The 27961-nt window shown below is 36.0% G+C and overlaps 1 protein-coding gene across 1 annotated transcript; it reads right to left on the bottom strand.

Annotated features, from left to right (window-relative positions):
- Positions 1–2100: 2100 nt before the first annotated feature.
- LOC127876870 (general transcription factor IIH subunit 3-like) lies at positions 2101–27805 on the bottom strand. The gene is made up of 4 exons (XM_052422399.1): positions 27752–27805; positions 27279–27332; positions 26366–26434; positions 2101–2283 (listed from the first exon to the last, which is right to left on the bottom strand). Exons 1-4 carry the CDS (start codon positions 27803–27805, stop codon positions 2101–2103), a joined length of 360 nt encoding a protein of 119 aa, XP_052278359.1.
- Between the last annotated feature and the right edge of the window lie 156 nt (positions 27806–27961).

Here is a 27961-nt window from a genome sequence, read left to right on the forward strand (position 1 = left end):
GACGGACGGACGGACATACGGACGACATGAGCAAAACAATATACCCCCTCTTCTTCGAAGGGGGGGACTAATTATCAATTTTCTAATTATAAAAAGGTGCATAACTCTAAAAATAATGCTGACAGAGTTCTGCACCTTGACCTACACAAATGTCTTGTTGTCATTAAGAAGTATTCCAAGTTTGAGTTTATTATCTTTGATAGTACTAAAGTTATTTGACTTTATAATTAATTTAAACCAACGCCGACGCGGGCCGAGTCGAATAGCCCTCATTTTTCTTCGAAAAGTCGAGCTTAAAATTAGATATTTTGGACAAGAAAACAGAATGCTATTTATAGGTCTTTTAAGTTTTAAATTAGCTGATAACTTACTTTTAAATTAGTTTATTGATTAGGGCCTGATCATATAATTTCTCTTTATAGCATTTTAATGGCTCAGGGTAAAAAGTTTTGAAAGTAATTAAAGATAATCGTCAAAAAGCATAATTATTTAAATTTAACTTAATCATGCATTATATTCTCTATATTAGACTTTACCATTAAGAATAGCAGTGAACTGTATCATACACAATGAGAATTAATTTTGACAACTATTCAGTATTCTTGAGAACAAACGGGTTAAGGGATGTTGGTATGGGTATTGTAGTGCACATACAGTACAGAATTGTAAAAATTGCTTACATACAATAAGATGTGGGTTTTTCTTTAGCAAATTGATTATATCTTTATTATTCATATATTTGCAGCCATTCCTTTAATAATCTCTATGTTCTTAGTTTTTAATAAGTAATAGTTTGTAATTTATTTTGCATGAGTTAACATTACAGACAATACATAATAATCATATTGATGGCTTCTAAACAACTTAAAACAGAAACAAGACTTATAAAATAAAATGTATTTATCTTTATTATTTTGATATATTCCATAGCAGTACCATTTTAGGGGGTATTCGTGTAAATGCAGTGATTTTCACTGACAAGGTAACAATTTTTTAGTATCAGAATGCTACCGGTATATGATGTGTGTTAAAAATCCTAATACTATCAAACAATAACACAAATTAATGTACTAATTAAGTGAGCCAAGTGATACATCAGTGAATGTATATATGTGCACTTTATATAGAATAATATTGGAATTGTTAAACTTTTCAAACTGAAAACTTCATTTCCCATTTAAATTTATTGTGTTGCCATACATACTGAAATACAGAAATCAAATTAAAATAAATAACATTTTAAACTGATTTTATATTCCTGGAAGACTTTCTTTTTTTCTTGTGCAAACATTGAATACAGCTTTTCTGTACAAAGTGTCAAAGTCCTTCATGCATTCATTCCTAAGGAATGGCAAAGAACTCTAGTACATAATGACCTTTAGACAACAAGAAAAGCAGTAAAATTTATGGATGTTCCCCAATGAATCTTTGGTGTCCTATTTCACTTTATTTAAAACAAAAACCTACTGAGAATATTCCTCAATTGAGGGATAAAGAGATGCAACCAACATTGAATTAACCCTTTCCCCCATAAGAAGCAAAGTTTAAATAGCTTTTGCAACCAGCATAAAACCAGAACAGCCTGCCAGTAACTTGCAGTCTGTTCAAGTTTTATGCTGTTTGCTGCCGATTTGTAACTAATGGCTGGAAATGAAGCCTTTAAAACTTGAATTTAGCAAGAAAGGTACTTAATTAAATGAAACTTTTAAAGGACTACACATGTGTCAAAATACATATCTAAGGGGTAAAGGGTTAACTCTCTGACCTTCCCAGACCAGTGCATCTCACATCCCAGTTACACAAACTTGTCTACTTACTAGCAGGTGGAGCAGATTGGACTAAATGCAGAAAACTGAAAATGGAAATAAAAGCATTTTAGCTTTACGAACATTCAATCAATTGCTATTACCAAAGTAATATGCAGCTTTAAAAATTACTACCTGTAATCGATGACTAAAAAATGTATTCTCTTAATCATGCCTTAATGTACTTAAGAATTTATAAAATTTGAAATCAGTCTCCCTTCACCACTGGCTTAATTGGTGAAAAGTACATCAACTTGTAACTACTCCTACACAAAAAGGATATAGCAAATAAATACTAGTCCAGTAAAAATGTACGAGCTGTCAAAGCAGAGCTGCACATACTTGAGAGGCACACCGAGCACACATATCCGATGTCTATGATGTTCCTATGACAGAAACAAGCTGCCCTGTAGTTCACCTGTACCCTGGGGGAAAGATTCAGCTTCTCTCGGGACACGGGGTCAGGCAGGTTCACCCACTGGGGTACAGAAGAAAAATAACAGGTACTGGGTTTATGATCACAAACATACTTACGCCATTATCTTGGTACCTTTTTTTTAAATAAATGAGCGCCCAGAGTTTGACCTTTCTTTTGTCAAGACGATGTTCAAAGATCTGTTTTCAGACTTTTGAGTACAACTCGACCTTGAATTTGAGAAAGAATATGTGGATATTCTGATAATAGTTGGTTACTGCATAGATGTACATCACTGTTATCTACGTCTCTGGTTACTGTGTTGAATACAGAGAAAGTTATCTAATGAGGTTTAAAAACAACTCGCACTAAAAGTAACTGAAAACATGCTAAAACAAACAAAATCAACACAAACAACGTAATAATAAACAACAACATAATGCTATTTTACAGTGACATGTTTACTGTATTAACATGCACGAAATGCACCAAGTAAATGATACATGGTGCTAATTCTGTGTAAGCAGGCTTGCGGATGGCATTACAATGTTTTCCCTATTGCCTTAGAAATCATTAGTGTATTATACAGAGAAAAGTCAAGTATTTGAAAGAGGTTCCTGAAAATGAACAGCAAAATTTGACATTTGACATTCATGTATGATGTTCTAACTATATAATCTGTTAATAGAAATCTATACCACACAAGTCATGCAATTCATTTAAGAAAAAATATATAATTGGCGTCGCTCTGGAGAGCGGCGACTAGTATGTAATGCATTTTTTTCGCTTATGGGAGGAGAAGTTATCTTACGGATCAATGTATATATTTTTGTTTTAAGAATATCTTGCAGAGTGGTGATATTTTGTGTAAATTAGTGTAAATAAGTACTGCATTTGTGCCTATAACATTTATTACAAAATGTATTGCCAATAATGCAAAGCTAATTGTTTTTATTAATAACTGATCCACAACTGATCACAGGGGAATGATCACAGGGACTGGGCAAATACGCGAAACTTTCTGGTTTTGTATAAAAACAAAACATAATCAAAATATATTTATTTTGTGGTTTTTCTAATTTGCTTATTTAGTGGAGAATCAATGTAGTACGATATTTGGAAGCGTAGTGGGACGAAAACGTACAATGCATTAGTTTATTAATAGACATATAATACCGATCGCTATACACAACTTCACAAAATAGCAGTACATAAACGATGTCAGCCGGAATAGCTAAGTTGGGAGAGCGTTTGACTTAAGTTGTTTACGCAACAATCATCTAAAGGCCCCCGGTTCAATCCCGGGTTCTTGCACGAACGGAACAGTTCGGAAGCTGACAATTTTTTCAGTCAGGTTAATAAATATAATAAAGCTTTATTTTATGTAGACATTTTAAAATCCATTTTATTAAAATTAATGGATGCCGCGTGGTGACAACGTTAAATAAAATTTCTTACATCACTTAAATATCTTATAAAAAATACACGTGTTTTCATATAAACGAATAAATGCAAACAACACATCTATTATCCATGTATTTTTATGGTTGTCTATCATAGGCTCAAAAAACTATCCATACGACATATAGAGCGCGAAGCGCGACACGTATTATTGTTTGCAACAATGAGTTGCGATAAAGGAAGCAGCCGCTTATCAAGGAGGAGCTGTGTCCCAGCAACCCGTTTCCCTAGAGTCAAGCACTCCTCTGAGTTTTTTTTAAGAACCACATATAGAGCGCAAAGCGCGACCCGTATTACTATCCAGCTGGTATGGGCCCTTAAGCATTATCCGACCATTACGTCCATAGTTATCTTCCTTAGAATTTAAGAAATTTTGAAATCGAAGTCCAAAATTTTCATCCGATTGTTCCCAAACTTGCACATGTTTTTTTATCAATAAGGACCGAACCCAAACTCTATATGAGCAATATCAAACCATAAGTCCAGAATTATATCTCTTTGAATTTAAAAATAACAGTGAAAAACTGCTTGGTTAGGTGATTATGTAAACATTTTTCATCAGATTCTTTCCAAACTTACAGTGTCTTCATATCAATGAGCATTTTTACCTCATTTAAAATGAAAAACATCGGGACAACAAGTCCAGAATTTTTTTCTATTAAATTTGACAAAATAAACAATGTCCACTTGTTTTAAAGATTTCAGAACTTTCGTCTGAATCTTTCCAAACTTGTTAAGTGCTTTTATATCAGTATTACTCGAACCCTTTTGAAAATGATGAATATCGGAGCAATAAATCTATTATGATCTTTTACTGAATTTAAACGTATTGTTAAATGCAGCTTCTTTATGCAATTTACAGTTTTCATTCATTTTTTTTCAAACTTGTACAGTGTTTTCATATCAATGAGTACTCAACCCCTATCGTAAATGAGCAACGTAAGAATAAGTTCAGAATCATCTCCCCTTGCAGTTGAGAAAAAATATGAAATTACGCTTACAAGATGAAGCAGATTTTTTTTAAACCTACACAGTTCTGTTCCATTAATGAAAACTGCACACGGATGCCAGTAAAAAAGGGAAACCAATGTAAATAAAATGAACTATGAAATATTTGGGGGTTACAACACAAAATCATAAATAATGGTTATTTGGGAGTTTTAACACATAATTATAAATAATGGTTATTTGGGGGTTATAACACAAAAATATAGATAATGGTTTTACCAGTATCTTTTTCTATTTTGTTTAAAATTATCGGTCAATATATTAATATTTACAGTAGAAAAAAAACCGTTCCATGTAACTTCATTGAGTGCCTTTTACACTGAAATTCCCGACGCCCTTTGATGCTTTGCATCAATACTAATCTTGTTTTAAATAGAAATACATTCAACGATTCCTTACTGACAAACCCAAACATGTGGGAGGCAGGTAGAGAGAGTACAGTATTTGTCATTTACTCCTCAACATGTTCAATAGTGTCTAGAAATACATAGACCACTTTTTTAATGACAAATCCAGACAAGTGGGATGGAGGTAGGGAGGGAACACTAGTGGTTGGAATCGGTTCCCAAAAACCGAGTCGATTAATCGGAGGCCATAATCAGTGCTTAATCGATTAATCAGCATTTTTAACAAACAATGAAGTTTTTAATATTTTAACCAGTTTTTGTTGATAGTAACATTATATTGCTATATTATATCAAAAAGAACTTTATCATGACTATTCCTTATGTGTTTTGTGAATTAATAATGAATAAATGCTAAAAAATCTTGCTTTGTGTTCGAATTAGGGAAAAATCTTGTGGCTGCAATGTTACGTACTGTGTTGAAAACGGCGTACAACCCCAATAAACTCATGACTAGAAACAAACCTACTTCATTGAAAATTCATGTCCACTTCAGTCATGTTATTGGTATGCATGTAGCAGTACTTGATCTACATGACTTTCATTAATAATAATACTATCCCTTAACAACTTAAATACATATTTTGATGCATTTAGTCCTTTAGATAGTTACATTTAATTAAATACCTTTCTTACTAAATTGAACTTTTAAAGGCTTCATTTCCAACCCATAGTTACTGATGAGCTGCAAACAGATTAAAATATGAACAGACTGCCAGTTACTCGCAGGCTGTTCTGGTTTTATGCTGGTTGCATAAGCCATTTTCACTTTGCTTCTAATGGGGGCAAGGGTTAAACTACTTCTGATTTGCCTGCATCTCTTATATGCAAACCTGTATCTAGGGGGGGGGGGGGGGGGGGGGGTGAGGGTTGAACATTTTTTGAAGAGTAAAAAAAATGTGTACTGTCAGTTCTATCAGTTGAACCTAACTTTATTTGTCGCAAAAATGGCTATTTATGTTTTCTCGGAATACAGTGAGTCTTCGTAGTTAAGCGTTACAATAATGTTGAATTCAATAGGCTACCAACAGGTCACCATATAATTAATTTCTCGATGAAGTCATTTCCATGTTAGCGCGTGATATTTATTTACACAATTTTAATTGTAGAATTGTTGAAATTAACAGAAGCTGTGACAGCAAAATGTGAGAAGATCTCAGAAGCCAGTCCTGACGAAGATGGAAGGTAGGTTAGCTTAAACAAGACTAATTTCAAGCAATATGGTCCTCTACCGGTGAAACTCAGAATATGTTTTTTATTTGTTGCCAAAGCAAACAGAATTTTTGAAAAAGGAACAAAATGAAATGACGTGCATAATCTCCATATTGCCATCTAACCATTTTTCAAGTTTCATAAAAAAAATATTAAAAACTTTTAAGTTATCTTAGGATCCAGAAAAGTGTGACAGACTGACTGACTGACTGACTGACTGACTGACTGACTGACTGACTGACGGACGGACACACAGAGCGCAAACAATAAGTCCCCTCCGATTTCTCCGGTAGGGGACAATAATTAACTAAGAATTAATTTTGTATAAATTCATAGATTAAAAGTTGAATGATGATTTTCATATGAGTACTGTAGAGTGTTTTCTAGTTCAATGAAAAAATGTTCAATTTTCAATAGTTTTTTTCCATTTGATTATACTGTGTATTGACCTTGTCAGCTTAAAACTGTCAAGCTATGACAACTATAATTGTAAATAACAAGAGCACCGCATAACGGGTGCCAACGCTCGACTGCGGGTGCATTTGAATAAATAAAAGCTTTAAAAAAAAAATTAGAGGTCACAGTAACCTTGACGTTTGACCTAGTGACCCCAAAATGGGTGTGGCGCGTAAAACTCATCAAGGTGCATCTACATACGAAGTTTCAAAGTTGTAGGTGGAAGCACTTTGGTTTTAGAACAAATGTAAAGGTTTTTTAGCACGATGCGGACGTCAGACGTCGGACGACGAGCTGGCTATGACAACACCTCGGGTTTTCTCCTCAAACAGCCGAGCTTAAAATAACCTGATTGTGTGTGTTATACATTTGTTGAGTTACTCCCCCTTGATATCAATTTGCCATATAAACAAGGTATGCAGATACCAATGTCAATCTATTTTTTTCATAGATAATTTCACCACCATATACATCTGAGTTTATTTAACATGTTTATTTATTGTTTAAATATTATATGTTATGTGAATATCACTTCGGGGAATCACGTGATCACAAAAGTACATCGTACGCACAAAATGGCGGAAAAAGCTCTCGCTTAATGACGAAAATCAAGGTTTTCTCATATTTTATAATATCTAAATTAATGATAACTATGCGCAAAGTACCCGCTTAGTCTCCTTATGTACTCTGGTAATTGTCGTTTTTCTTAGATTTCTGTAGTTTTCTTAAACATTCAGACACAACAAACAATGAAAATTGTACATCGTCTGAACATACTTTATTTTGACGCGTTTGCTATTCAAGATGACAAACAAACAAATAAATACAACAGTTTTTGCTTTCTAGCATGCTTAGAATATTTCGTACAATGTTTTCCACGTTGTTTAAGCTTTTTTAGATCTGTGGCGAGTAATTTGGAAAATAGTACATCGTCTGAACGTTTTTTGTTTGAGTACATTGTCTGAACGGTTTTGAGTACATCATATGAACTGCTTCCGTTTTTAGTTTTAATGCGATGTTTATCATAATAAAATTGTAATAACATCTGTGATCAGCCAAGCGATTTTTCGTCCAAATAACGTTCCGTTCTATGATCAGAAAACACAAAACCCTGTGTTATTTTTACATGTTTACATAGTGTTGAATTGTATTAAATTAAATTAATTCAATTAAATACAAGTCACGCTCGAAAAAGGTTGTTATTTATATATATAAAAGCATGAAAATAATGTAATAGGATGTATGTCATTTGGACGAAAGATACTTTGCTTTTCACATATTTATATTTAAAAAGACCAAATGTAATTTGCAGTAAAACTAAACTGAACTTAACATTTCTATTTACATACTTGGCGCATGTGACGTTTCTTTTTACATACTTAGCGCATGTGAGAACTTATTAAAAATATAATGCTCGGCTCGGAACAGTGGCAGCTCGGAGCTTGCGGTGATTTTGCCAAGCTTCAATAATATATGTAGTATATAATATTAAATGTAAATGTTAGTCTGAATTACAAATATGTGGTAATCGATATATAATTATTTTTGTGAAGATAAAATATTGATGTCATAAAATAAATTGGTATAATAAGATGTCTGTTATATATATGTTATATATAGCTGTTTTGTTATTTCAGAATGCGCCAAAAGTCAAGTCTATCGCTTCATCGCTTGAAGAGAAAGCGCTTGAAAACATCGCAAACAATACGATTAGTTACACTTAAATGCATTTCGTCAACTACATGTCACACTGGAGTTTGTCTGCAACAAATAACACCTGTGCTAACGCCCATTAAGTCACATTTTCGTTCATCATTGTATAAAGTATCTCCACCCAAAAAGCGAGCAAAGAAAAGCATTTCTGCAAGGTCTCTTTTTGAGCAGCAGCCATCTTGTGAAAAATATGCCGTGACATTCATGACACTACTGAATCAGATTTTCTTCTAAACATTAACAATGGATCAGTCAAAACGAAAAGCGAACAGTTAAGTGGAATCGATATCGTGTGAATCTCAAAGCTATGCGAATACTACAACACAAGCAGACAATTTAACGAGATACAAATTCGTAAAATAGTTTGTACTAATGTATCTAAGAAATGAAATAGTTGTATATCTACATCTCAAATATTAACTCTTATCAAATTATACCACCTCCTTTAAAAACCAATTTTATGACTTATTATAGACTTTCCGAATGCTTTAAGAATGCTTTGTGCTATTTTATGCTAAATACAAATTATGTTAATTCTATGTCATGAAATAAAGTTTAATGTTTATAAAGAAGTCATTATGACCTAGTGTTATATTTTATATGCAACATCATATAGAGGCCCTCGAATACATGTATGCGTTATTTGATCTTGACTGGGGTCAGAAGTTGCCATACGCAGGAAGAAAAAAAAATTGAAGCTAAATAACTGATAAAATAACTTCCTACCGGACATGCGCCCAATTTGATAGGAGGGGGGGGGGGCAGATATAAGACATTAGAAAAAAACAGCAAATACACTTTACAAAAGTTATGATGCTTCAAGAGAAATCTACTGGATTAAAGAATTTTGAGACGTTTATATTTACTATCTATTTTATATCTATTATACCCGGTACATGAATGTTTTCCTATCAGAATATACTGTTGTTGATAGCCTAGCGAAATGTTGAAATTATGCATTTGTACACTTCAGCATGTGGTGCATTACAACAAGTGTTTTGTGTATTTCCTTCATTGTCAAATATAAGTTCCAATAGACAACATCAGCGCAGCAATATTTTTTTATAAACGATAGTGTTATCAAGGTTTTGCTATAGCCATACACGGTAAACTGCCCCGCTTCCTAGTGGCCATGTTTTTCAACGGACCGTAACAATTTTCGAATTAAGCCGATGCTTCATAACAACAAATGTTCGGACCAAGTTTCATGAAGATTGAAGTATAAAGGTGACTTCTAGAGTGTAAAAAAGGTTTCACTATAGCCATGTGAGCAAATATGCCCCCCTGGCGGCCATCTTTTTCAACGAACCTGAACCGTTTTCAAAGAAAGCTGATATATCATTAAGACATACGTTGTGACCATGTTTCAAGAAGATTGAACGGTAAATGTGAATTCTAGTGTTAACAATATTTTTCTTTATTTTGTCCAAGTGACCTAGGTTTTGACCTGGTGTGACCAAGTTTCGAACACGACAAAGATAGCACTGGGACAATTTTTCTTACCAAGTTTCATGACAATCAAGCAATAAATGTTACCTATAGAGTGCTACCAAGGAAAAATGTTGATGACGCATTAAGGACATATGGTGATGCTAAAAGCACACCATATGCACCTTGTGCTCAGGTGAGCTAAAAATAATAAACTAAACGTTATATGTTTTATGTAACAAATGTAATTTTTATTTGCACTAAACTAAATTTTCAGTGCTTTGTATTGGTTATGTCATAGTCAGAGAGGTAAAGATTATGCTCATATACAGGACATAGATTGGCATGTTCACAAATTCAAATATATGACTGTTAGATTTAATAAATTCTTTATCACAGTCATTCTCAAGATTTATTAAAGTCATATCACGGTGATAATTTTCTCATCAATCCCTTGACCGGGTCGGCTGGGGAATGAGGGGCAACAATACAGAAATCCTTCTTTAGTCAGGTCTGTTGTGTGCTGCTTAGAGTAATTCATCCATAGAAAGTGATATCCACTCTTACATTATCCATCCAGCTTTTCTTCTGACGGCCTCGGCGTCGACCTCCCTCTAACGTGCCCTGGATAACAGTCTTGCACAGAGTTTCGTGCCCGGTGACGTTTCCAAACCAAGCCAGCTGTACCTAAGCACAAATATTCGTGGTCATGGTAGTGCAGTTATAAACATGCCCTTACTGAAGCTTGTTTCATTCCGTTCACTATTGTCTATTTCTCAATATGACACAATCAAATGCAATCCAGTGTAATTTGTCCACTTTATATTATGGGCTTAATTTATTTGCCCATCGATATGTAGAGAGAACATTACCGGAATCGATTTGCTGTTGGCATACATGGTAAAGTCTTCTTGGACCTTGTGTAGTACAATCTGATCTCAGTTCTGAAATTTAAATATAATAGCATACAGTTGACAATATAACAGCAAATACATTTTAACACACATTCACAGATGGGCATGAAGAATTTCTTTGCCTATTGATTTTTGTAGTAAAAATAAAAGAATACTAGCGTTATAAATAAAGTTATTGGCTGATCACAGATGTTATTACAATTTTATTATTATAAACATCGCATTAAAAGTAAAAACAGAGGCAGTTCAGATGATGTACTCAAAACCGTAATTTGCGCATAGTTATCATTAATTAAGATATTATAAAATATGAGAATACCTTTACTTTCGTCATAAAACGAGAGCTTTTTCCGCCATTTTGTGCGTACGATGTACTTTTGTGATCACATGATTCCCCGCAGTGTTAATATGTTTGAAATAATAAGATATTTTCTCACAGATCATTACAAGAAAAAATCATCTTCAAAGTCATAAAGTAGACCTTATTCATCACAGAAATTACCAAAAGGCAGTTCAAATAATGCAAAAATATCGTGTGATAATGTGAAACCCTTATCTGAAACCTTCATTGAATTTAATAATCAAAGAAAGGAGTGCAATTTTTTTTCAAGACTTGAGTAGTACTCGGATTGGTACTAGCTAGCGGACATTTTTCTTTCCTTTTATTCTCTTTTGAATTAACAAGTTTCAAACAATTTTCAAACAGATTAATATTGCCTTCTGCTGATAAATTACCTAGTCTGTCTTAAAGATCATATTTGATGCTTATTCTAAATGTTTTGTTTGATATATTTTTTATAGGTATAGGTAATACTACAGAACTACATCAGTACAGTATAGTGAATGGCACACAGTCTTCGAAACATGAGGGCTACATCTGAAATACTGCATTATAAGCTATGACTGATAGTAAGATTTATTACTCTTTAAAGAGTAATTATGTTGATACATTGTCAATTAATATAAATGTATCTAAAATAGTTCTATCAAAATTATTATACTTATTAATGAGAATATGAGCCATCTCTGAATTTATTTTGGGAATTATATATGTATTATGCCAATACTTATTTTACTCAATAACAATCATTGATGGAAAAATTCTTACCCCCTTTTCAAAACCCTGGCTACGGGCCTGATATGTAAAATCAGACGAATTGTTCTTATAATAATAATATTTAATTTATTGAAAATTAACAAAAACAAGCCATGTGTGTCAACCAACCATTTTATAATATTTAACTACCCAGATAATATTATTTTAAAAATATACCATATTAACAAACCATATGCCTGTTTTAGCCACTCCTATTTCCGGCCCCAAACTGTTATTCCTGTACAGCCTGATATACCTATAAAGTACACCGTACCAGTAATGATTATGGAGCTGGTTAACTTGAACACGCGTAACATACACGTGTTATTTAAAACAGATGGATGGTAATAAGAGCGAGGGAAATATATTGAACAGGACAGGGTCTTACCTGCTACCGAATACCTTACAAATTGTAAGTAAACTATCTCCAAAAACCAGCCAGTGGGTTTGTATGAGTTAACCTTTTAATACTTGCCTTTTTAACACCCTATATATGCTATTAAAATGTTGCTTCTATTCCTAGTGACAAAGTTACTACATTCAGACTGTGTGTGCAGTCATTTAATCAATCCCGTTATTGGTTTTCTACCATATTTGGTCTTCATTTAAACGTGTATTGATCAATATGATCAACATGGGAAGGTAAGCCAAATCTTATCAAAGACATTTTACCTTAACTATCATTAATAACAAGTTCACAAACATACATAGTTCAGTCCTACTTTCCACCCAATGTTGTTTAAATATTGAATTAAATTGAATGGTGTTTTTTTTAGTGAAATCCAAATCTTGTTAACAGAATGAAATCAACTGCATGATATCGTCCCCTTGGTGCAAAAAGGTACCACGTGACATTGAAAATAGAAGGCACATGGTACCTTTTTGCACCAATGGGGCGATATATTGTCTATTATTCAGACCCCACTGTAGCAAGTTCTACCATGCCTGTTCTGGTCTGGTCACATCCAGACAGATATGGACAGATATGGACACTGTCAGAGCAGGCTGATAACTTGTCTGTATTTTCTTGGGACAGTGCCAGACACTAGCCCAGACATCTCACATCTTTCATTGTCTTGATTGGTTCACATCTTACATTGTCCTGATTGGTTCACATCTTTCATTGTCCTGATTGGTTCACATCTTTCATTGTCCTGATTGGTTCACATTTTTCATTGTCCTGATTGGTTCACATCTTTCATTGTCCTGATTGGTTCACACATGAATTTTCATATTAAGACTTTCCATTTGTGTTCTTTAGTGCTTGCGCAGTTGGGTTTACATGTGGGTCATTATTGCTTGTGTTTGGTTTACATTAAGTTTTAAATCGTTGGACATTTAAAAATGGCTACCTGCAAGGGAGTCTCTATATTAGTGCTATTTGTATTGTTCACTAATAAATAATATTATAAGACGTAATATTGGATTTGAATACATCATAACATGAAAATTTTGGAACAGTTTTCACCAGATGTATATGCTTTTTAAAGTGCAAAAGCATAATTATTTTATACTATTGAATAGTTCTGAAAACGTTTTCATATTTTAATGGACTATTCATGTAATGTTTTCACATAAATATATGCAACATGATATTAATACACAGTGTTTTTTATCTGATTTTCAGGTAAGGGCCAAGCCTTTTTGAGGGGGAAAAATCGCGCGTAACGTTGAATTTTGTGGGAAAAAATCCTGCGAAAAGCCGGATTTGGGGGAAAAGTCTGAAAGTCTAAAATAATCAAATTAACATATTTTACTGTTTTTAAAACAAATTCAAGGCAACAGATAATTTAATTATGCTATATTTTTCTAGTTCCTACAGTGGATCAGGTTAACTTATATATAAAAAGTAAACAAAAAATATATTTCTTTGGAAGGGAAAATGAAATCTAGGGAAAAAATTATCAGCTGAGGGGAAACAAAAATCCGAGGGGAAAGGGCCGATTTTCGGCGGGTCCCAAAGAAAGAAAAAACGTGATACAAAATATAGTTTTTCCCATTCAAAACACATATTTTAGCATTATATATTTATTGATATTAATATTTTTGAAAAGGTTAATGCATTAATTAGTGATATTAAAAACACACTCACAGTTATTGACTTCGACATGATCATATATTTATAACCATAACTTGGGATCTTTTTAACCCATAATTTCATCAAATTCACGAACAAGATTACTTAAAGGTTTATAAACATTATATTGCTCAATACTAATGACAAGTTATCTCCATGCAAGTATCAACGGGTCTTTTCCCAGTAATCTTATACATAACCGCTTATTATAGAACTGATTTCCCAATCATGACTAGGTAGAGTCCATTACTGTAACAATTAAGGTATTCCAATATCTCTGACATGCTTTACTTGTATCTGTACATCTGTGGCAAGGAGCCATGTGCAAGTTACAACATGATCTCATATTGCCCCTGCATGTTGTGACAGTGCTAAAACATGCTGATGGAGCATCGGGGGTGGGAGGGGAAGAAACATATGAGTTATGGCTGGAGTCAATTTGCATCACATATTACCCAAGTCAGAGCTTAAGGGAAATAAAAGTACTATTGACAGCCAGCAGTATGTATTAATATTGATTAGTATAGTAACATCATTCCTCTGTAAACATTTGTTTTAGAAGAACTGTACTTGAATATTTACAAAACTTTTTGTAAACATGAATATAATTTTTGCAATTTTATATTGCTATCCTGGTTATCAGCTTATTTTATAATTGCATGTGAGACCAGTAGGTCACACCAAAGAGGACAATAAGATGTATGCAGTGTCCCTATGTGAGTCCAGAAGGTCATGACAAAGAGGACAATAACATGTATGCAGTGCCCCTATGTGAGACCAGAACGTCATGCCAAAGAGGACAAAAACATTTATGCAGTGTCCCTATGTGAGACCAGTAGGTCATGCAAAAGAGGACAATAAGATGTATGCAGTGTCCCTCAGTATGTGGGACCAGTAGGTCATGACAAAAAGGACAATAACATGTATGCAGTGACCCTATGTGGGTCCAGTAGGGCATGACAAAAAGGACAATAACATTTATGCCGTGTCCCTATGTGAGAACAGTAGGTCATGCCAAAGAGGACAATAACATGTATGCAGTGTCCCTATGTGAGACCAGCAGGTCATGCAAATGAGGACAATAACATGTATGCAGTGTCCCTATGTGAGACCAGTAGATCATGCCAAAAAGGACAATAATATGTATGCAGTGTCCCTATGTGAGACCAATAGGTCATGCCAAAAAGGACAATAACATGTATGCAGTGTCCCTATGTGAGACCAATAGGTCATGCCAAAGAGGACAATAACATGTATGCAGTATTTTTATGTGAGACCAGTAGGTCATGCCAATGAGGACAATATCATGTATGCAGTGTCCCTATGTGAGACCAGTAGGTCATGCCAAAAAGGACAATAATATGTATGCCATGTCTTTAGTATGTGGGACCAGTAGGACATGCACAAAAAAGGACAATAACATGTATGCAGTGTCATTATGTGAGACCAGTAGGTCATGCCAAAGAGGACAATAACATGTATGCAGTGTCCCTATGTGAAACCAGAAGGTCATGCCAAAGAGGACAATAACATGTATGCAGTGTCCCTATGTGAGACCAGTAAGTCATGCCAAAGAGGAAAATAACACGTATGCAGCGTCCCTATTAAGACTGTAAGTGCTTCTTGCATGCACTTTGAAATGAAAATCTACAAAAATTGACGAAAAAAAGAATTATAATGAATTTAAGAGGTATCTCCACAACCAAAGGGAAAAACTCCAACAACAAATAGCAGACAGATTTATATTATTCTTTTCTTCCACCACAATCATCGTGTATTGTTTGTTTAATCCAAGGATATCACACAGTAGTGTTAAAACAGGGTCACATTTGATATAAACAGTTATTTCATAAAATAAAAATAAACCTTGTCAACATTCTAGAACCAACTTTTGGGGCATTATCTACATTAATTATCCTACCATTCTATTCATTTTTGTCATATGAAAATTCCTTTATTATATATTGGACAAATAATTGAGTGATCATTTAATGTTGTCTAAATCACTATTAATAACACTTACCAGTGCCATTATTTATAGTTTATAAAATATAATATTAGTCTGGTATGTTTTAATTCGAATGACATCATACTGTAGCTCTTCTTTACAGCCTAAAAGGGTCATGTTTCTAAGCATAAATAAATTTTAACACAAGCAGTTCTGACATCATTGATGGAAAATGATTTTTGCAAAGATAATCAGGAATGTATTGCCAAAATTTAAAACACATCGCGTTGCAAAAACACATTATAAACACAACTAGAGCTTTGTCACAGACGTGACGAATACCCCCACATGAAGAGCGTAAGAAAAGTACTTGAAATAGGGAACACCATGCTGAATGTGTAAAACGCATTAAATGACCCAGTGACCTAGTTTTTGGTCCGGCATTACCCATGTTCGAACATGGCCTAGAGATCATCTAGATAAAACTTTTGATTAATTTGGTGAAGAGCGGATGATAAGTACTTGAAATAGAGAGCGGACACCATGTTGAATTTGTAAAACGCATTAAGTGACCCTGTGACCTAGTGTTTTGCCCGTCATGGGGCATGTTTGAACATGGCCTAAGGATCATCTATATAAAACTTCTGACCAAGTTTTGTGAAGATTGGAAGTAAACTACCTCAATTAGAGAGCGGACCCCATGCTCAATGTTTAAACGCACTAAGTGACCCCGTGACCTAATTTTTGACCTGGCAAGGTCCATGTTCCAACTTGGCCTAGAGATCATCTAGATAAAAATTCTTACCAAGTTTGGTGAAAATTGGATTTAAACTAATTGAATTAGAGAGCGGACAACATGCTGAATGTTTAAAACGCATTAAGTGACCCCTTTACCTAGTTTTTGACCCAGCATGACCCATATTCAAAGTTAACCTAGGCATCATCTAGATACTGTACAACTTTTGAATAAGTTTAGTGAAGATCGGATGAAAACAACTTGAATTAGAGAGTGGTCACTTAATACGGACTGACCGACCGACAGACAGACCAACAGACAAGTTCACTCCTATAAACCTCCCTAAACTTCGTTTGTGGGGTATAAAAACAAATAGATTTCCATCAAACAGTCTTTAAAAAAAATGAAGATTGTCCTGGGATTATGGTAAAACCTCAAACTGAAACAGTTGTGTTTTTTTTTCAACTATAAGGCACACAATTGACAAGACAAAACAAGACGAATTGACAGAAAACACAAAGTTTTCATTCCAATATATATAAACATTCCATTCAACATGGACACAAACAAACATAAAGCAGAGTGAGGAATTCCAATGCCAGACTTGCCTTACTAGAGTTGTTCATGCTAAAGCAAATTCGTGTTTCTTTATTACTTGTACTTGTTCATGGAAAACTAATAACTTACAATTATTAACTTTCCTAATAGAAATATCACAATCAGTATTGTCAAAGCAATGACTCTGAAAGCAAAACATCCAACTCTAAATATACCTGAAAATCATGTTTTTTCCAATGAAAGTTTTTAATTGAGACTCAAAACTAATTCTGACGCCGCCCCATGCTACAAAATAACCCGGTCTCCATGTGATCATTGGCCAGCCGTCAGCTCGTTTAGTGTAAAAATTTGTCGTCCACTGATCAGACAGTGATACTCTCTAGTTTAAGCTGAGGTATAAGCAAGCGCCAGAGTTGGTTCATTCAACATGTAGCATTGAACTTATGACAAATAATTCCTATGCACTATTTATTAAAAATAAAATTTGCTCACCTGAGATACAAAGGAACTGTCAACGGAACAAGAACCATTTTCGAACACGTCCAAGATATCATTGGGACAAATCTTCTGACCATGTTTCATGATTATCGGACCATTAATGTGGCCTCTACAGTGTAAACAGGGTTTTACTATAGCTATATAAGGAAAAAGCCTTTAACTGCCATTTCAACTGAAATAATTTTTTGATAATTGTTAAAAGTGAGTCCGGGTTCAATATTCAACGGTTATTTTTTATCAGGACCTGACATTCAACAATGTTTATATCGCTAAATCACTTTCTTTTTTATTTTGTTGTTTCTTGAATGTGCAAAAACAATTCTTGTTAGTTTTTTTTAAGTAAGTTTTTTATGCAGACAAATGGATTGTTTAGCTTCACTTGTCAGTGGATAAGTAAAATATTTTTTATCATACCAATATATTGATATCTGCCGTTTATAACAATGACTGATATCATTTTTATATCAACAGCAAGTTCTAATATCAGTCAATGTGTGAAGATAGGTGATATTTAGTGGAATAAACTAAGTCATAATTTATGGTAAAATAGAATCTGATTAAACAAAACAGTTTGATACCAAGATGTAATATATTATAGACGCAAAATCAAAAAGCAAAAAAACAACAACACAAAAAACATCTTTTTTTACAAATATTAGGCGCAAGAGCTGATGACGTTATAATCAACAAGTTTGACGTCAAACGTCATTATAACTTCTGCTTGAAATGGATCCTTGTAGCGCGTTTTCATTTTGTTATTATCTTTGAAATGGGGACATAGAGGGCATATAAACAGGCTACTGCGCTATTTGTGAGTACTTCATCAGAAACTGCACTCATACAACACTGTTCTGCTATTCTACACCTCACTCAATATAAGACAAAACAACACGGCAGTAACCAATTACTCACTATATTTCGAGCCCCTGGTAATTAAATACACTGCAAATAAAGCATCAGCTTCAACATTTTACAGGCAAAATGCTAAAACAAATAAACATGTAACAGGTAGAGATAGTAGATGGGATTGAACTGCAAAGACAAAATAGGAAGCCCGGTTGACTACTAGATGTGTATGTAGCCACTTACCAGTAGGTACTTCAGCTGTATGGTTGACTACTAGATGTGTATGTAGCCACTTACCAGTAGGTATCATGGACGAACCATCTTTCGAACCTCTTAATTTTTGACATGTCAAAAACAAAATTGGAAATAGTGATAATATGTGATAAATAAATTGTTTCTACATACCTGACAACTTTAATTGTTATGTAAATCCTCTTTTGTTAACAGATTTGCGTTAAGTTTTCAGCACCACCATATCATGTAAAACTGTCATGGCCGCCAAAACAATCGTACCTCCTTTCGAACCCTTCATTGTTTACTACTTAAATTCACAATTCTAAGCAGATTTTGTTCAGTTTTTTATGAAACTTGAAAATAACATTAAAACTTGATTTATAACAATGTTTTTTAGAACAAATATATGTTTTTATTTCAATTTTAGTATTTTTACTCTTCACTTTTATGACATGGGCATTCGAAGACATCATTCCGCCGAACAACTTTCTGTTTGCAGCAATAAATCAAGTGTGTCCAATGTCCACAGTTTTGGTGATCACATTGTGCCCATTTTGTAAACACAAGGGAAACACAGTTTTTCAGTTCCTTGGGTTGAAAAAATTTACACACACAACATTTGTCTTCTTCAGAAACATCATCTTCAGAAGACTGACTATCAATATCACAGATGTCAATGTGCGAAGGTCCAGGAAGATGTTCTGGGAGGGGGGCATTACTTTGATTGACATTTGTTTCATTTGTTTTTGTTTGTTTTCTTTTGTTGATAGGAAAGACTGGTGTATCTTTGGAACGTGGTAAAGGCTGTGATAATATTTCTTGATTTATGCAATCACTGGTTATTTCCTGACCAGACACATTATTTCTTAAAGTCTTTTTTAGTGTATGGTGTGCTTTCTTCATTTCAATTATGTTTTCAGCAGTTGTAAAGTAATTGTCAACGCATGGCTGAGTGTCAGAAGCCACTGTGTTTTCTTGAGGAACAACATAAGGAATTGATGGCTTAAAAATGTCAGCACTTATCACAGTTCTATTGAATGGAAATATGCCAGTCTTTTCAAAGGCAGCCCTCAGGTTATTCACGGATATTGCTGTCACATATGCATTGGATGCTAATTCTGCAATATTGTATCTTGTGATTTTTGAAAATGGATGTTCTCTGATAAATTTTTGACATGCATAATTATATATTTTCTGCAGAGGTCCATAGCAGGCTACATTAAGGGGTTGAAGCACGTGAGATGTATGTGCTGGAAGGACAAACAAAATTATGTTGTTTTTCTTTGCCCATTCCAACACAGGGACATTGATGTGAGATTTGTGGCCGTCAAATATGATGATAATTTGCTGATTAGGATCAGATCTTTGAATGTACTTGATGAAGTGGGATTGTAAATATTCCAGAAAAATGCTTGAATTAGACCAGCCTGTCTTTGACATAATTGCATCTGATCCTGAAGAAGCACCTTGCATTAATGTTTCATTCATTCTCGCACCCTTGAAAACAAAGAAGGGAGGAATCTGTGTCCCAATTGCGTTACCGCCACCAATGACTGTGGTTGTTGCTGTCCGTGAAGAGGTGATTGCGGGAGCTGATGCATTACCACTTACTATGTATGGTGGGGCATGTTCAGTTTGAAACCCTTTTTCATCTATGTTATATATACACTCAGGTTTGTCAATAAGGTTTTTACTTTTCAGCACATTTTCTAAATTTGTGAAATAGCTTTCAACAGCTTGTACATTGGTAGCTTCTGCCCTACATTTAGCTAACCCCCTTGGTTTTATGACTCTGAGCTCCGGCCACCTGCTGCGCAAGCCCTTAAACCATTTCACGGTCAATGGTTTGTCCCGTGTTCTCTTCTTAAGAAAGACTGCATAGTCACTTGCTTTTGAGACCACTTCTGTTATGATAAAACCGTACCCCAAATCAGCCATCAGTTTAATATGTGCTACTAACTTTGCCTCCTCTTCCAATGTAAATAGTGGACCAGAACCTGTCATCGTGGTTTCTGGATCCACGCGGCCTTTTACCCTATCACGAAGGGTGTTATGTGGCACTCCATACTGTCTAGCAGCAGTTTTAATAGGTATCCCAGTTTCTTTTACAAGTTTGTAAGCATTTGTGAGTGCTGATGGAGAGTACCCCTGATGTTTTTTAACTCTTTTCATTGGGAATTTCTGAAAATTGTTGGACAAATATTAAATAAAAAGTTACAAAAACACAATCAGAAACATATGTTTTAAGTTGCAACAATTAGTGACATGCAACATTTTACTTCCTTTAAAAATAGCGTTGTCACATGATTTGACCATGGTCACGTGACTTGTTGCCGCAGACGAAAAGTGTGTTTTGTCAAGCATAGTTGAGATCGAAAGTTAGACCATGTTTTATAGGTTTTTACACGAAAATCATGTTATAGGTAAAAAAGCATTAAGAAAATCAATGATTTTTACGTATTTTATGTTTAATACACTCATTTTACCTGTTTGTGACGCATTTTCGGAGATTGACAGCTACGCGCGAGTCGTCGTAAACAATACGTAGGTACCCACAAAATGATGACGTTGTGCGCGTGCGCGCATGCGCATAAAATGTAAACAAATGAAAGGTTCGAGAAGAGGCGAGGTGCGAGAAGAGGTACTTTCACGATACATCAGCTGTATGGTTGACTACTAGATGTGTATGTAGCCACTAACCAGTAGGTACTGCAGCTGTATGGTTGACATCTAGATGTGTATGTAGCCACTTACCAGTAGGTACTTCAGCTGTATGGTTGACTACTAGATGTGTATGTAGCCACTTACCAGTAGGTACTTCAGCTGTATGGTTGACTACTAGATGTGTATGTAGCCACTTACCAGTAGGTACTGAAGCTGTATGGTTGACTACTAGATGTATATGTAGCCACTTACCAGTAGGTACTGCAGCTGTATGGTTGTCAACTAGATGTGTATGTAGCCACTTACCAGTAGGTACTTCAGCTGTTTAGTTGCCTACTAGATGTGTATGTAGTCACTTACCAGTAGGTTCTTCACTGTAAAGTTGCCTACTAGATGTGTATGTAGCAACTTACCAGTAGGTACTGCAGCTGTATTGTTGTCTACTAGATGTGTATGTAGCCACTTACCAGTAGGTACTGCAGCTGTATGGTTGACTACTAGATGTGTATGTAGCCACTTACCAGTAGGTACTGCAGCTGTCTAGTTGCCTAATAGATGTTTATGTAGCCACTTACCAGTAGGTAATGCAGCTGTATAGTTGCCTACTAGATGTTTATGTAGCCACTTACCAGTAGGTACTTCAGCTGTATAGTTGCCTACTAGATGTGTATGTAGCTACCTACCAGTAGGCACTTCAGCTGTATGGTTGACTACTAGATGTGTATGTAGTCACTTACCAGTAGGTACTGCAGCTGTATGGTTGACTACTAGATGTGTATGTAGCCACTTACCAGTAGGTACTGCAGCTGTATAGTTGACTACTAGATGTGTATGTAGCCACTTACCAGTAGGTACTGCAGCTGTATGGTTGACTACTAGATGTGTATGTAGCCACTTACCAGTAGGAACTGCAGCTGTATGGTTGACTACTAGATGTATATGTAGCCACTTACCAGTAGGTACTGCAGCTGTATGGTTGACAACTAGATGTGTATGTAGCCACTTACCAGTAGGTACTTCAGCTGTTTAGTTGCCTACTAGATGTGTATGTAGTCACTTACCAGTAGGTTCTTCACTGTAAAGTTGCCTACTAGATGTGTATGTAGCCACTTACCAGTAGGTACTGCAGCTGTATTGTTGTCTACTAGATGTGTATGTAGCCACTTACCAGTAGGTACTGCAGCTGTATGGTTGACTACTAGATGTGTATGTAGCCACTTACCAGTAGGTACTGCAGCTGTCTAGTTGCCTAATAGATGTTTATGTAGCCACTTACCAGTAGGTAATACAGCTGTATAGTTGCCTACTAGATGTGTATGTAGCCACTTACCAGTAGGTACTTCAGCTGTATGGTTGACTTCTAGATTAGTATTTAGCCACTTACCAGTAGTTACTGCAGCTGTATGGTTGACTACTAGATGTGTATGTAGCCACTTACCAGTAGGTACTTCAGCTGTATGGTTGACTACTAGATGTGTATATAGCCACTAACCAGTAGGTACTGCAGCTGTATGGTTGCCTACTAGATGTGTATGTAGCCACTTACCAGTAGGTACTGCAGCTGTATGGTTGACTACTAGATGTGTATGTAGCCACTCACCAGTAGGCACTACAGCTGTATGGTTGACTACTAGGTGTGTATGTAGCCACTTACCAGTAGGTACTACAGCTGTATGGTTGACTGCTAGATGTGTATGTAGCCACTTACCAGAAGGTACTGCAGCTGTATGGTTGACTACTAGATGTGTATGTAGCCACTTACCAGTAGGTACTACAGCTGTATGGTTGACTACTAGATGTATATGTACCCACTTACCAGTAGGTGCTTCAGCTGTATGGTTGACTACTAGATGTGTGTGTTGCCACTTACCAGTAGGTACTGCAGCTGTATAGTTGCCTACTAGATGTGTACGTAGCCACTTGCCAGTAGGTACTGCAGCTGTATGGTTGCCTAATAGATGTGTATGTAGCCACTAACCAGTAGGTACTGCAGCTGTATGGTTGACTACAAGATGTGTATGTAGCCATTTACCAGTAGGTACTGCAGCTGTATGGTTGACTACTAGATGTGTATGTAGCCACTGACCATTGGTACTGAAGCTGTATGGTTGACTACTAGATGTGTATGTAGCAACTTACCAGTAGGTACTTCAGCTGTATAGTTGACTACTAGATGTGTATGTAGCCACTTGCCAGTAGGTACTGCAACTATATGGTTGACTACTAGATGTGTATGTAGCCAATTACCAGTAGGTACTGAAGCTGTATGGTTGAGTACTAGATGTGTATGTAGCCACTTACCAGTAGGTACTTCAGCTGTATAGTTGCCTACTAGATGTGTATGTAGCCACTAACCAGTAGGTACTGCAGCTGTATGGTTGACTACTAGATGTGTATGTAGCCACTTACCAGTAGGTACTTCAGCTGTATGGTTGACTACTAGATGTGTATATAGCCACTAACCAGTAGGTACTGCAGCTGTATGGTTGCCTACTAGATGTGTATGTAGCCACTTACCAGTAGGTACTGCAGCTGTATGGTTGACTACTAGATGTGTATGTAGCCACTCACCAGTAGGCACTACAGCTGTATGGTTGACTACTAGGTGTGTATGTAGCCACTTACCAGTAGGTACTACAGCTGTATGGTTGACTGCTAGATGTGTATGTAGCCACTTACCAGAAGGTACTGCAGCTGTATGGTTGACTACTAGATGTGTATGTAGCCACTTACCAGTAGGTACTACAGCTGTATGGTTGACTACTAGATGTATATGTAACCACTTACCAGTAGGTGCTTCAGCTGTATGGTTGACTACTAGATGTGTTTGTTGCCACTTACCAGTAGGTACTGCAGCTGTATAGTTGCCTACTAGATGTGTACGTAGCCACTTGCCAGTAGGTACTGCAGCTGTATGGTTGCCTAATAGATGTGTATGTAGCCACTAACCAGTAGGTACTGCAGCTGTATGGTTGACTACAAGATGTGTATGTAGCCATTTACCAGTAGGTACTGCAGCTGTATGGTTGACTACTAGATGTGTATGTAGCCACTGACCATTGGTACTGAAGCTGTATGGTTGACTACTAGATGTGTATGTAGCCACTTACCAGTAGGTACTTCAGCTGTATAGTTGACTACTAGATGTGTATGTAGCTACTTGCCAGTAGGTACTGCAACTATATGGTTGACTACTAGATGTGTATGTAGCCAATTACCAGTAGGTACTGAAGCTGTATGGTTGACTACTAGATGTGTATGTAGCCACTTACCAGTAGGTACTTCAGCTGTATAGTTGCCTACTAGATGTGTATGTAGCCACTAACCAGTAGGTACTGCAGCTGTATGGTTGACTACTAGATGTGTATGTAGCCACTTTCCAGTAGGCACTGCAGCTGTATGGTTAACCACTAGATGTGTATGTAACAACTTACCAGTAGGTACTGAAGCTGTATGGTTGAATACTAGATGTTTATGTAGCCACTTGCCAGTAGGTTCTGAAGCTGTATGGTTGACTACTAGATGTGTATGTTGCCACTTACCAGTAGGTACTTCAGCTGTATGGTTGACTTATAGATGTGTATGTAGCCACTTACCAGTAGGTACTGCAGCTGTATGGTTGACTACTAGATGTGTATGTAGCCACTTACCAGAAGGTACTGAAGCTGTATGGTTGGCTACTAGATGTGTATATAGCCACAAACCAGTAGGTACTGCAGCTGTATGGTTGAATACTGTATGTGTATGTAGCCACTTACCAGTAGGTACTGCAGCTGTATGGTTGACTACTAGATGTGTATGTAGCAACTTACCAGTAGGTACTGCAGCTGTAAAGTTGCCTACTAGATGTGTATGTAGCCACTTACCATTAGGTACTGCAGCTGTATAGTTGACTACAAGATGTGTATGTAGCCACTTACCAGTAGGTACTGCAGCTGTAAAGTTGCCTACTAGATGTGTATGTAGCCACTTTCCATTAGGTACTGCAGCTGTATGGTTGACTACTAGATGTGTATGTAGCCACTTACCAGTAGGTACTGCAGCTGTATGGTTGACTACTAGATGTGTATGTAGCCACTTACCAGTAGTTACTTCAGCTGTATGGTTGACTACGTGATGTGTATGTAGCCACTTACCAGTAGGTACTGCAGCTGTATAGTTGCCTACTAGATGTGTATGTAGCCACTTACCAGTAGGTACTGCAGCTGTATGGTTGACTACTAGATGTGTATGTAGCCACTTACCAGTAGGTACTTCAGCTGTATGGTTGACTACTAGATGTGTATGTAGCCGCTTACCAGTAGGTACTGCAGCTGTATAGTTGCCTACTAGATGTGTATATAGCCACCTTCCAGTAGGTACTGCAGCTGTATGGTTGCCTACTAGATGGGTATGTAGCCACTCACCAGTAGGTACTGAAGCTGTATGGTTGACTACTAGATATGTATGTAGCCACTCACCAGTAGGTACTACAGCTGTATGGTTGACTACTAGATGTGTATGTAGCCACTTTCCAGTAGGCACTGCAGCTGTATGGTTGCCTACTAGATGTGTATGTAGCCACTTACCAGTAGGTACTGAAGCTGTATGGTTGACTACTAGATATGTATGTAGCCACTCACCAGTAGGTACTACAGCTGTATGGTTGACTACTAGATGTGTATGTAGCCACTTTCCAGTAGGCACTGCAGCTGTATGGTTGACTACTAGATGTGTATGTAGCCACTTTCCAGTAGGCACTGCAGCTGTATGGTTGACTACTAGATGTGTATGTAGCCACTTTCCAGTAGGTACTGCAGCTGTATGGTTGCCTACTAGATGGGTATGTAGCCACTCACCAGTAGGTACTGAAGCTGTATGGTTGACTACTAGATGTGTATGTAGCCACTCACCAGTAGGTACTGCAGTAGGCCAGCAGGCTGAGGGATCTTCAGGTACATGCCTCCTGTGATATCACAGGCCTGCAATTGAACACACATATTATATAAATGAGCTGAGCCCTGAAAAAAAACAGACTTGAGGCATGTGCCTTAAGTGTTGTCCTGTTAACATGGGCTGTTAGGAAAATTTCCATAAAAGCGGAAAGTAAGACAACACTTAAAGTACATGCATTAAGCCCAGTTTTGATCAAATGTTGCTCGTATGTACCAGTTTATTAACAGTCAGATCCATTGAGAGCAAAAACTTGAGCCATTAGCCATTTTGCAATTTATTCTGATAACAAATTCTGACGGTCAAGTGGTGATAATTACCACTATGTGAAATGTGCAGCAAGAAACGCATTATATATAACATGTAGATCAAAAAAGCAAATCAAATACCTTTGATTTATTTAACAGTTTAAACAAGATGCTATTGATCGCCCTAGGCTGATTACATTTGTCCATGATAGCAGAAAAATTAGCCAAAATTGATAGGCAAATAAAACTAATGGTGGAATAAGTTCCAAGATTTCGCAATTTAATGACCTTAAAAAGGCCTTTTATTCCGTTTTAAATTTTTGACAAGACGTGCTGTTAACAAAATTAAACTATCCTTGAGATAAATATTTTGACCAAGAGCAATGAAGATTGGCCATAACTTGTGAACTCTAGTGGGTTAACAAGACTGTGAACATTTATTTTACCCACTTAACTACATTGTACTTTTTACCTCAAATCATCCAGTTTCAAACTCATCTAAGATATCATAAGGCTAAAGACCCTGATTTTCAAATCAAACTTTAAATTGAGCAGATTCAATGACATTACAGACTGAGTTGACAGATAGTAAGGTTCCATTTCGAATAAGATAACAACTAAATACCTGTTGCAATAGTCCAGAGTCGGATTCCAAAATGCAGGCATCTATAACAACATTCTGTACCACAACAAAGTAGACATAAAAATAAAAAGTTTATTTATAAAAACATTAGGTTTAGCTGTTTTATTTATATAGTAATTGAACTATACATGTATTAAACATGTTATTCAATAAGCCTCTGGTCTATCATAACCCCTTATATAAAGAATGTAAAGGCTTTTTACTGAATTAAAAAAGAGGATCCTGGAAATCCTTAAACCCTTACCTGACAAACTGTGCTACATGTATAATACTCTAGACCTTTGGTTTGGGGCTACATACACAACAGGGTACATGTATTGAATTAAATATGCTTTGCCATGTATGGCCATATAAAACATTGCACAAAGTCCCACCATTGCCGCCAATTTTGACTCTAAAGTCACAATCTGAAAAAACTATGTAGAGGAGATATATTACACCTATGGAAAACCGACCTCAGAGCACAGTATTGGTAGGTGAACCGGGAAGTGAAGAAGAGCGCAAGACATGACAAAAGGCAATTTGTACACGAATTGACAGAAGAGGCAGAAACAGAAGCTAAGCAGAACAACATGAAGAGAGTCTGTGAGATTACCCGGGCCTTGTCAGGGAAGAGTTTCAATTCGAGTAAGCCAGTCAAAGAAAGGAAAGGGAGAACCATCACA

The sequence above is a fragment of the Dreissena polymorpha genome, chromosome 1, assembly GCF_020536995.1.
Source record: "Dreissena polymorpha isolate Duluth1 chromosome 1, UMN_Dpol_1.0, whole genome shotgun sequence".
Taxonomy (NCBI): Eukaryota; Metazoa; Mollusca; class Bivalvia; order Myida; family Dreissenidae; genus Dreissena; species Dreissena polymorpha.